At 45.8% G+C, this 12,600-nt stretch overlaps 1 protein-coding gene across 1 annotated transcript in view; it reads left to right on the forward strand.

The window, feature by feature from the left end:
* Positions 1–12,600, forward strand: part of shank1 (SH3 and multiple ankyrin repeat domains 1) — a 100,910-nt gene that overhangs the window by 83,811 nt on the left and 4,499 nt on the right. Inside the window, exons 20-26 of the mRNA XM_086290012.1 lie at positions 2,006–2,014; positions 2,289–2,315; positions 2,426–2,482; positions 2,697–2,812; positions 4,042–4,165; positions 4,767–8,295; positions 9,749–10,639. Of these exons, the coding sequence (XP_086146138.1) occupies positions 2,006–2,014; positions 2,289–2,315; positions 2,426–2,482; positions 2,697–2,812; positions 4,042–4,165; positions 4,767–8,295; positions 9,749–10,639 (4,753 nt within the window). The remainder of the gene's footprint in view (positions 1–2,005; positions 2,015–2,288; positions 2,316–2,425; positions 2,483–2,696; positions 2,813–4,041; positions 4,166–4,766; positions 8,296–9,748; positions 10,640–12,600) is intronic.

The raw sequence follows: 12,600 nt of genomic DNA on the forward strand, positions 1-12,600 counted from the left end.
TTGTTATTCTAGTCTTGTCCAAATCAGGATCAGACTTGATGAACCTGAGTGTAGAGATTAGGCTTTTGCTTAATTCCGCCCCCATCTCCTCCCCTCACCTGCCCTGTTTTTGTGGTGTGATCTCACCTGACCACCCAAAGCATGAGCACCCAGTCTGACACACAAGTGCAGGTTTCCTAAACCCCTTAACCCACTTTCCTACTGTCCCAATGCTCACTATAGACTCCTCAATCTTACCAGTAACACTGTATGTATGATCTGATCCTTACAGTTTCACTCCAAGCAACACAAGTGTTAATGCACACACAATAATAGTCATATTAATATTGTTGCTTTTAGTACTGTTCACCTAGCAAGTGAAGGATTCCCTTCCTGATGCAACTCCAAATCCATTTGGGGTTGCATCAGGAAGTGGATTCTGTATAAAAATATGCTGAGCTACCAAATGTGGCGACCCCTTATGAATGAGGGAGGAGCCAAACTAAGCTTAAGAAACATACAAGCATATGCTGCATAATTTGTAACCACTCTATTGTATATCTTTTTCACAATTCCTAACAAGGTATCTGCATCGATATTATCTATTTATGTGTTAATTTAAAACAAGAAAAATCTGTCAAGCCTTATATACTGTTATCATATGATCATACCGGGTTTTTGGCCTGAAAACTTCGTGCCCAGCCAGGGCAGAAGAAAGTCTTTCCACTTTGGAGTGGTTTTTTAAATGTCTCTGGGCAACTATTCTGAAACTCCTGTACTAATTAAGTGAGAATGTATCCATAACTATAACACCATTGGCCACTGGGACATAAAAACTGCATGAAATTTGATGAAAAAAAGAAGTTTAGATTCAGGCTTGAAAACTTTGCCCCAGAATATTATACTTCTGTAGAAAAGTTGCACGATATTATGACTTCACCAACAGCAGAGCACTCAAGTTATAGATATAGTAAGCCAAGAACAATGTCAAAAAGTGCATTTACGACATCTTTGCTTTGATAACAAAGAGCTTTACCTTATGCGAGGCAACTAAATCTGCCGTGAACCTCTGCTGTCTGCATGTGTCAGTATAACAAAATGAATATCATAGTTGAGTCCCAGTTCGACTATTTTATTGACTTATTCTAAGGGCAGAGGTGGGACAACCGCCATCTTTGGGGTTACAGTAGTCTCCCATGGGTGCTGTTCACTATACTCCATGGCGATGCTTAGCATGTAAATCTAATCTCTCTTTATCTAAAGTCTGACTCAATATAAAGTGCATTCGTCCTTTAATAACCAAAGTTGAGATCTGGTTTCTTCATTTGCACTTGAATCTGGTTGCTTGTGCCTCCTCTACTAAATCAAGGTGAGAGGAGCACAATGTGTGATGAAGCCATGTCAGCCGCTGCCATATGCTTACTCTAATGCATTAGAATTCATTTAGCTGTGATGCTTATTAAACTATCTCACCCCTGTCATTGGTGCAGTGTCCCGGTTCAGCTAGAAGTCATGCTGCAAGATAACAAGGGCATTAAAACCAGAGTGATCCTGCGGTGCACTTTATTCAACAAATTGTTGTTTTCTTGACAGTAATTACATTCAAGCTTTGTTTAAATATGTTTGGACACTTGTTTCAATAAAAATATGGCTTATTTTGAAAAGATGTGTGCAGTGTAGATTTTGTGAGAGATGAAACAAACACAAGCACAGAAACCCTTCATAGCTGGTTTAACCATTGTGCATTAGATTTAATTGCTGTTTAATCAAGCTCAATAAACCACACATTATGAAATATAACTGCTCGAGTATGAGTAGCGCAGATGAGCACCCCCCCCCCCCCCCCCACACACACACACACACACGCATACACATACACAAACTCACTCAAACCAGCGAATGCTAAGGGTCACCTTTAATTCCTCGACTTTCCTCCTGCCTGTTCACTCGGTTAACCACTAACTCTGCTTTTCTTTGTCTCCTTTGTCCTCACTCCCCTGCTGACGGGATCTTAACCATTTCACAGTGGAGAGAGGTGGGAGTTGGCTTCAGTCTGCTTCCAATAGTGTGTGTGTTGGTCAGAGCATATTGTATGTGTGTACAGCATATTTACTGTAACACTAGTGTGCATGCTTTAGCCGTCCTAAAGCGTGGGTGTGATGCACGTTGTTTTACATCGAAGATCGAAAAAGCTTGGAGAGGTGACTCAGTTTGTCGGGCTCTGGGGAATATGATTAGTATTCACATTAACAACGCTATTGCACTTTCAATCCTGCCAAAACTTAAGTCTCCTTTTGTCCTCCTTCCAGCTGCTACCCCTTGGAAAAAAAAATCAGGTATGCTCTGGTGCACTCCCGTTTAAGGCATTGTATTTATGTCTGTCCAAAATGACTTGGCACTCACCACGCAGTGTCTTACCGAGCTTGTCCTGCGTTTCTTCCTATAGAATTCGAATCCTCACAAGTTACCGAGAAGAAGAGGACAGTCTATCAGATGGCTTTGAGTAAGAAACCTCGTGTCTTTCAGCGGATGTTTCCTGAACCTCTTCCTCTCTTTCTCATCCACCTTTGTCAAGTGTGGCCCTTCCTGCACATTGTTCCCTTCATTTTGTTGCTGTCCATTTTTCTGTTTCATTGTCGTATGTTCCTTTGTCTCTCTTGCTCTCTTTCTTTCTGCTTCTCTCTGTCTGTCTCTTTCCCCCTTTTTTCTTCTCTCAGATAAACTCGATGAAATTCTTGCAGCAGCTCAGCAGACAATCAGCACCAATGAGGCGCCGGGGACACGGGGACAGGGGCCAAAAAGGGACAGGGGAAGAAGTTTCTATGGCAATGAGGTGTGTATTGTGCTGCAGTAAATTTACGAGTGTTCAGAGATGTGTGTGTGTGTGTGTGTGTGTGTGTTTGTGTGTATGTGCCAACATGGCTACCATAAAATGAGATAAAAATATGTGGGATAAAATTTCAAAGAAAAATATGATAGAAGTAGTTTTAGATAATAGCGCGGTAAAGTGTGGTCAGTTGGCCTTTCTCAGTATTATCAGGTCACTAAAAACAATGCTTAATCTCGTAAAAAAATGCTATCAATACATTACCAGTTAAACTATGCTTATAAAAGAAGCTTTAGGGCTGAAAAAAAAACAAAAAAAAACTAACTAAGCTAAAAAACAAACAAACAAAACAAATAATTGAGTGGCCAATGCCTGTTAGAATGGACATATAGGCCTATGGGGAAAGAAGGTCTTTGTCACAAGTATAGACATTCTTCCACATTGGAAAAATTAAAACAATACAGAAGTGTCTAAACCTGCATTCTATCTAACGACCACAAGATGGCGATAGCTGTAATTGACAAAAGACTTCCTATAATATACAAGTCTTTAGGATAGACTAGAAACCACATATAAACCAATTGCTGATGACTTTATGGTCTTAGTCACTCATTATGCATCATATTGAATAAAAAATGAAGTCTTCTTTGACAATCTTGGTCATACTATGACTAAGCCGAAAGTAGCCAGAAGTAGTATTTACTTTTGTCTATAAATGTTACTGCTATAATCTAAACATGGTCCTACGATGAAAATCTACTAACCAACCATTGGTGCACAACTATTATAAACAAAGCAGATGGCAATAAATGTTCAAAGAAAATAGTTCCTACATGAAACTGCTCACAACAAGTTTTACAATTTATAATAAAATTAACACATAACAATATATGGCAAGTCCTGGCAAAAGGAAAAGAACCTTGAAAAAATGGCTGTAGCTAAAGAGAAATTGTGAAAAGAATAGCAGCACATCTTAAATTTTATTTGCAACAATGAGCAGTAGAATGCTGCCACCTGGTGGTGAAAGTTAAGACAAATTCTGCTGAGGATGATTACACAAAGTACCTTTAAAATCATACAAATATTGCTAAGTGAACAAGTGCTGTACCGGTGAAGAAGAACAAAACAAGAAACTATTTGCAGACTTGTTTTAGTCTCATCTATTGTTGTTCCCATGCAGTGTTATATACATGTGCGTCTCATGACTCTCAGGCTTTTGATTTTTATCATTTCAGCCAAACTACGGGGATCAGTCCGGGATGGGGGTGATGTCATCGGGGTTGGGCCTAGGCTACGACCGTGGACAATACACCTCAGGTCATGGCCCACCGCACGGTATGCTGCGGCAAAAATCCATCGGTGAGGCTGTCTGTTTTTTCCGTCTGCCCCTCTGTCCACCTGTCCGTCTGTCCTCTGGGCCAGTAGAGGTCTGTGCTGTGCTGACCTGTTTGTCTGTAGCCAAAAATGTCCTGTCTGTGGCTCTAAACTCTGTGCATTTTATCTGTAGAAAAAAAGATATTTGTTTGTCTTATACTATTTCTAACAGTGCTGGTAGTGCTGAAGTAGTGCTGGTAACCTACATTTTTCTTTCCCTCTGATGGGTTATTTTATGGGTGTGTTGCTTAGTAAGGCTTTGCTAAGGTTCCCTCAGAAATATTCATGTGCTCTCTTGTGATCCACATCAAAAATGCTGCTGTGCTTCGCTTACTAATTGCTAGTGCTTGTGGAATATGTAGCACTAACTGAATTATATACTAACAAACATAAGATTTGAGGACAGACTTGCTGGCAGGTGCTTGGGCAGGCAGATTTAGACAGACACTCTCATATATTACTCTCAGCTTCTCTTGTTCTCTACCTTTGTACATTTAACACCCCCCCCCCCCCCTTTCTTTTTTTCTTATTTCTTATATGCTCATAGTTAAACCCCAATTCATCCCTATTTTTTCCTTTTATGTAGGGGTGCCTGAGGAGGAGAAGCAGTTCCTCCATCCTCCAGCCATGAAGTTTGCCCGGAGTTTGTCGGTGCCTGGCCCAGATGACATCCCCCCTCCTCCCACCACAGCCCCACCGGATCCACCGTTCTCCTCTGCTCCGCCACTCGGTTGGAGAACAAAAACATCGCAGCAGCCCTCTGTCTCCGTGTCCCAGTCCACATCCACCTCTGCACACTACCAGCCCTACTCCCAGGCATTACACTTCACTCATGGAGGCAGGGAGAGGACTGGTGGTGCCAGCACAGGCCCCAGTGCTGGAGCGGTGGACCACACAACCCCGTATGCACACGCAGCTGCCCACACTGCTCAAAGCAGGACTGCTTCGCGGAAGGTTGCCTACACTGGGGAGCCTGTTGGAGCTGGCGTAGGGGCTGGTGCAGGGGCCAAGGCAGCTGGTCTTAGGAGAGGATACAGCACTGCTGTCCCCCCGTCTAGCATTGCCACTGTAATGCCTCAGCAACAACAGACTACCCAGAGTCAACCCCAGCGTGCAGACCGCAGTGCAGCTGGCGCTGGAGCAGGTGGTCCTAAAGGAGGGGCGCGGCGAGGTAAGGGTCCATTGGTAAAGCAGTCTAAAGTGGAGGACCTGCGTATGGGCCAGGGCACGCTGGGGGGCAAAGGCTCCATGGAGAAAAGCTCCATTCCTATTCCCACCATCATCGTTAAGGCCCCCTCAACCAGCAGCAGTGGGCGGAGCAGCCAGGGCAGCAGCGTGGAGGCTGATGTTCCAGCATCAGGGGAGGCAGATGAATCCAAAACACCGCATGGTCCTCCACCCTCCACCCCTGCTCCACAGCCCCCTGCTCCACCATCCATTCCAGCACCCCCACCTCCATCCTTGCCTTCTATTCGAGCCCAGGATAATCTGGACTTTACCAGCCAGTTTGGGGCCGCCATTGTGGGCGCAGCTCGGCGAGACAGGGAGCGGTTTCACGAAGCCCGCAGAAAGAGTGCCTCCTTGTTCATGTCTGCTGAGGAGGATGTGAGCCTCGGAGGAGTGAGCGATGGAATAGGAGGAGTAACACGGACTCAGGTATCACAGCAACCGCTTAACACACAGGCTGAAAGTTCATCAACGAGGCTGCGCCCGTCCAAGTCCATTGATGAGGGCATGTTCTCTGGGGATACTTTCATCCATCATACTCGCAGTATGCCTCCTGCTTTTGGCTTACCTGAGTACTCTTCATCTGCTCTGGACTATCAGCCCAAGTCTGTGCCTACTGATTTATACACAGCAGCAGGCAGGCAGCCAGCACCCGCTACTACCACCACCTTCATCCACCCTCTAACAGGAAAGGCTCTTGACCCCACATCGCCACTAGGCCTTGCCCTAGCTGCCAGAGAGCGTGCTCTGAGAGATGACAGCAGGTTAAGGAGGGGAGCGGAGCATCACTTTACCCGCCAAATGTCGAGCGTGGTGTTTCCTTCATCTAGTGTCACCTCTCAACCAGTGTCATCCGCCTCCCAGTCTTCAAGTTCGTACCTGGTGACCTCCTCTTCTCTGGCGGCCACAACAGCCACTGTCGGACGGCCACCCTCACCCAGAATCCTCAGAGGAGTTGGGACAGTTTGGGGTGAGGACGGTGGCGGTGGGGAGAGGGAGCGGGAAGGAGGAGGGGCCCGTGAGGGGCTAAGAGTTCGCTTTTCAGAGGACAAAACAGTCCACACACACCACTATCAGTCTCAGCCGTATCAGCCAAGTTACAAGGAGAGGGAGCGGGAGAGATCGAGGGAGAGAGAAAGGGAGAGGGAGCTGTCCAGGGAAAGGGAGAGGGACAAGGAGAGAGAGGGCTACATGAGGAGGGTGGAACAGGCAGCTGCTAATGCAGCAGCGGCTGAAAGCGCCGCCCACCAGGCCGCTCAGTCACAGCAGCCGCGGAGGCCCACTTTTCTCAGGATGGAAAGTCAAAGTGATGCCACTATACTATCCCTCACACCTCCCTCTCCTCCTCCTACCAGTGCTCAGCAGACAAGGAGCACTACAGGGAGCACGGGAAGTGGGCTGATGGTTCTCCCTCCCCCTGCCCCCTCAGTCGATGCAGATGATGAATTTGTCTACGCAGACCCACTCCCGCCCCCTTTAGAGTTCGCCAACAGCTTCGACAGGGGAATATCGGGATACTCACAACGCGCAATGCTCTCCAGCAACCTGACCTCCCGCCAACAGCAGGTCCCGCCCCCTCCACCACCACCCCCACCTCCTCCACCACCGCCCCCTCCGCCCCCCCAAAAAGAACAATTTATAAGTGGGTTTCCTGCTCATACACCCCTTCACTCACCTCAGGCCGGGGACTCCACCGCCTCTAGTCTCACATCTTATGACAGTGAGGTGGCAAACCTGACTCAGTCTGCTCCCTCCCCATCACAAACATCACCCAACCCACAGCCTCCACCCTCACCCTCTACTCTGCAGCCCACCTCGGGCCCTCCACCTCCACCATCAGTCTCACCCCCACCTCCTCCTGGCTCTTACCACAGACCCTTTTCTATGTCCCACCATCTTTACAACAGCACTCACACTCATGGGCGCTCTTCACCAACACCTCCCCCTCACACTGTTGCTCCTCCTCCAGCCTACCGTGGTCCCCCAGCGCCCTTGTCCACTGCTGCCACCACTGTCCCACAAAGGGGCACTGCCTCTCATGCCACGACCGCTAGCTGTGCTGCTACAACCACCACCGCTGCCACCACAACAAGCACCTCCACGCAGCTCTACCAGGAGCGAACACACACCACGCATTCAGCATCTTCTGCCGCAATCACAGGAAGCCGAAGGCCAGGAGAGCACCACCGTCTTCCCCCGACCGCCAAGAAAGGAGAGTCCCAGGAGACTGTGGTGGACTCTGGGATCGAAGAGCTGGACAGTCGCAGCAGCAGTGACCACCACCTGGACAGCATCCTGGCTCTAAGGGGAGACAGACTAGATAGAGGGGAGAGAGGAGGACCTGGAGGACGGATGGGAGGGGGAGGGGATGCAGAGAGGGCAGGAGATTTTCTGGAGTCTTACATGAGCTACCTGGATGGACAGACTTTTGAGATGCAGAACGCTACGGCAGCAGCATCCACCTACCCTAAAACAAGCAGGTTCAGAGAGGGAGGTCGTGCCGGGGAGCTACAAAGACAAACCAGCACTGCTCCCGCGTCCTTCCACTCCCACAGGCGGCGAGATGAACAGGAAGAGGATGAGATCGAGGAGGGAGTGGCAGAGGACGAAAGCGGCCAGGACGGATATGGAGTAAGGGACATGCAGAATCTGGGACGTCCCACTTCACCATATTTTGAGCGGCCACGCACTCCTGAGATGAAGCCTCTTTGGGGAGAGAGTCAGATGTCTGGCGATGGGAGCGGCCAGCGTGGGGCGCTTTTAGAGGGGAAGAAAATTTACCCTCCCGCATCCAGTATGAAGCCCAGCATCATCAATGAACTGAGCAGCAAGCTGCAGCAAAGAACCAAGGACAGCTGGAGCAGCCAGACACAGCTGAGCAGACACAGGTACGGCTTGCCGTAACTTGACTGCATTATGTTTTCTCGTCAAAGCATGAACTTCATTTTTCGTTACTGTCATTCTGTCAATGTCTGAATACATCACTTGTGATGTGCAAGCTTCTGTGGAAAAAACCTCAAACTGTGCACTGTCTGTTTATGTCTTGCGTAAGTGTGTCTATACTGTGTAAACCTCTCTTATTTCTCTGGCTTTTTCCATGTTTTTCTCTCAGAAGCAGAAACAGGTAATAGAGCACTTCCACACTATTTTGTTTTCTATCTCTAATCAAGGATATTGCAGCATACCGTATTGACAGTGATAATTAAAAATGAAAATATATATATATCAATTTAAAAATGTGCACATAATAATATTACAAAACAATCCAATGCCAGGACAGTCATTATTAGAGAGTTGTGTTTTGGTTAATTACAGCTTTCCTGCTTTTCAGTAACTGCTTTAACTACTGCTGACTAAAGTAGGGAGATTACTACGCTTCTCTGTTCCTGCAGCTCCTTTTCTCACATGGGAGATATTCACGTTCCAAAACAAACCCACTGAGTCACTCGCATAGGTTCAGTTAAGCCGTTACACTGCCGAGTGAAGCTTTTGAGGACTTTATTTTCTTTTTAATGACCAGTTTGTTGTCCACTCTTGCTGCTGCTTCTCCTCTACTACTCGCAGCTCCGTTAAAATACACTACTTTGCCCCGCAGCTTGACTCAAAGGTGTGTCACATGTTGTGGCTGACCTGATTGAGTCTCTGCAGTTTGTTGGTCTATTTCCTTTGATGATGTTTTGTCTACACACTGAACACTACATATATAACATTACAAATATATAGGGAATTATTATTTTGTCACTTAACGTCCACCGGGGATAGGATTAGGTTGCATTTTAGCCACGTGCTAAACAAGTTAGAATCAGAAATGAGAAGTCTCAGGTATTTAGTGGCCTCACAGTTCTTTTATAAGAAGAACTAGAGAAATCTCTATAAGAAATCTTTATAAAGAGGGAGGTTAATCTAAATGATGTGACTGGGAGCCTGGTTAATGCTAGGAGGTTGTGATGATTTGACCAAGATATAATAATATTTTGAATATTATAATGCCTTTTAAAAAGTTTTAAATACACTCTGCTTATTTTGTTTACTCTCATTTTGAATGCAACATACCAAACCATGCTGAAGCCCTTTGTCTGTAAAATACTGTAAAACTATGGTTAAGGAATTAATTTTGTGTAAATATTGTGATATTATCATTATCATGGACTCATGGCTGTGATAACTTTGATAATGTGACAGGAAAAAATATAAAAATGTTAACCTTCAAATCAATTTTTTGCACTTTACTCCACACGGTCTAAAATAGCTGGACACTGTTTCCCTTAGTGTGTGTATGTTTGTAACTTTTTTTACATCACTGTTTTTCCCCTGTGATAATTTCTCTCTTTCTTCTCACAGATTTTCAGAAGACTCAGCCTCAGCTCTGAGCCCGCCCTCAGCTCGATCTCTGTCGCCGTCGCCGATCTCATTATCGCAGCCATCGTTGTCTCTGTCTCCCACCCCTGCCTCCCAGTACCCCAACTGGGGACGATCACCATCTCCGCAGCCTCCAGCAACTTCTCAGCCGCCACGTTCACATTCCCCACTGTCACCGACATCTTACTCCCCTTATCCTACTTCTCCCAAACACAGACCTGTCTACAGGACCAAAGCCTTGGAATTCCAGTTTATCCCCAGTCGTGAGTCCCGTAAAGCAGAATCACACATTCTCCAGCGAAGGCGAGCACCCAGCCCCCTCATCTCACCCTCAGAGAGACCCAATATGGGCCCACCACGGCCATCATCCCTTCCACTTCTCCCTACCTCACCTCTGTACAGTGCCATGTATGATCTCCGCGGTTCGGTCACTCCGCCATCACCTGGGAACCCTCTCGGAGACCCCTACTTCTCTCCTTCGCCTCCCCTGTTTGCCCCCTCTGGCGCGCCGCCTCCTCCAAACTCAACCTTAGTAGTTTCTCGATCACTTTCTCCAACTCATTTCCTGTCTGGGGCCTCTTCTCCACCTCTACACCCTCTCCCTCCGCCTCCCTGCTTGAGTTACCCCCATTTACCTCCCCCTTCTCCCACAAAGCCCTTCGCCTCCAAGCCGCTGCCCTACTGGACCAAGTATGACGTCGCAGACTGGCTGGGATACCTGAACTTGGGGGAGCACAGAGAGCGTTTCCTGGATAATGAGATTGATGGCACCCACCTGCCCTCCCTGACCAAGGACGACTATCTGGATTTGGGTGTGACACGAGTGGGTCACCGCATGAATATAGAACGAGCCCTGAGGAGTGTAATGGACAGGTATGGCTGCTAAGTGCAACCTGTAAAGCCTCTTTAATGCCACCTTTAAAATGCGATTTCTATCTGGTTAATACCATTCAGTACTATGTGTGCTTGTAGCACTTACACCCGATGTTAATAATAATAATAATAATAATGGATTGCATTTATATAGCACTTTTCGAGAACCTCAAAGCGCTTTACAATTCCATTATTCATTCACTCTCACATTCACACACTGGTGGAGGCAAGCTACAGTTGTAGCCACAGCTGCCCTGGGGCAGACTGACAGAAGCGAGGCTGCCATATCGCGCCATCGGCCCCTCTGGCCATCACCAGTAGGCGGTGGGTGAAGTGTCTTGCCCAAGGACACAACGACTGAGACTGTCCAAGCTGGGGCTACAAGATGAACTGCCAACTCTTGAGCCACGATCGCCCCAATAATAAGCATTCTCCTTATCTTACCTTAAAAAATCCACATGCTACTGAAGTCCTATGTCGTAAAATTTCGTACTCATATGCACTAAATTATTCTCATTTGTGCATACATAAGCTATTACTTTGATAACTTGACATACATACAACTTCAAATGTGGACAGCTACCAAATATAGTGTATCTGAAAGTGTTAGAGACTCACTGTAAATTATATTCGTCAATATAAAACTTCGCTATTTTATTTCTGCCCATTGTAATGTGGCTGAGGGTAGCTTAAGCTTTTAGAGCAGCATATTAATTTCTGCATGCACAAGACAATTAATTCACCACAATTCAGTGATCTTGTTTGCAGATAAAAAGCTCACCTTTTAGGAATTCCAGGGCTCCATAAGATAAAAATAACATGGCAGTTTCAGTATTTTTAAAATGATTTTTGCCAAGACATAAATTGACCTGACATTGCATCAATGTTACTTTATTCATTATCAGTGGAATTAGGTAAAGATAAAAGATTTTTGTGTTATTACTCCTTGTTATTCGGGTTATTTTTCTTATTTTGTTATATATCTCCAAGTCTACACATAGTGGTGATTGGGGACACCATGGGGAAAAGTAACATGGGGCCAGTTACTATAGTTTAAAGGTTGTCAGCCCTTTAAACTAGTCAGCCCTGTCTAGACAGGTTGTCTGTCTAGACATCTGTAGGTGAGCGATTTCCACTTCCTGTTTGTGGTGTGACTTCTGTTGACCAATCATATGTGAACTGACTTTGGTGCATACATGTAAAAAAGTTTTCAGAACAAATGACTGCTGTAATGCAATCTTTTAACCATCACTTTAACATCATTTTGCTTATCATAGTCCTTAAAAAAATAATCCTTTGGATTTTTAATCAATTAGTGGCACAGGAAGTCTTTGGAGAAATATCTGCTGGCTACACTGCAAGCCCTGCAAAGTCAGCAGAGGACACCCGGTGGGTTCCTAGAATGACCCCTCTTACCTCAGGATCCTGACAGCTTTAGATTTATTGTCACTGAAGAACAGCACCCTCTTGCTTGAATTGGATTCAGTGATTAATTTCAAGTAGGGCCACAAGTTAATTGCAAGATTAAAGACCAATGCTTTCGAGAAACTCTTAGAGATTGCTTCCTGAATATTTTGAGGTAGGTTGTTCCAACGTTTTGGGCAGGATAAGCTGGCAACAGAAAACACTACATCCCAAATTTATCTCTCCGAGGAAATTATATGTCTAACGTTTTGGCAGTGACAGATTTAAGAGTGCGAGATGGGACGTAAAGTAACAGACTGTTGTACCATGGTCCAAGACCATTTAGGGCTTAAAATACAATAAGAGCATTCCAAAATCACTTCTATGGGATACTGGAAGCCAGTTTAGCCCTTCCAAAACTGGAGTGAGTTTTAGTTAATAACATTACAGCTGAATTCTGAATAGACTGCAGCCTACTTATCTCTAGCAAAACGAGCATTGCAGTAATCAGGCCCACTAGACATGAATGCATGAACAAATTTTCCAGAATGTCTAAA

The sequence above is a fragment of the Aulonocara sp. 'chitande type north' Nkhata Bay genome, linkage group LG4 (assembly GCF_057382095.1).
Source record: "Aulonocara sp. 'chitande type north' Nkhata Bay isolate Kocher_YH1m ecotype deep benthic linkage group LG4, A_spYH_male_GT1.1, whole genome shotgun sequence".
Taxonomy (NCBI): domain Eukaryota; kingdom Metazoa; phylum Chordata; class Actinopteri; order Cichliformes; family Cichlidae; genus Aulonocara; species Aulonocara sp. 'chitande type north' Nkhata Bay.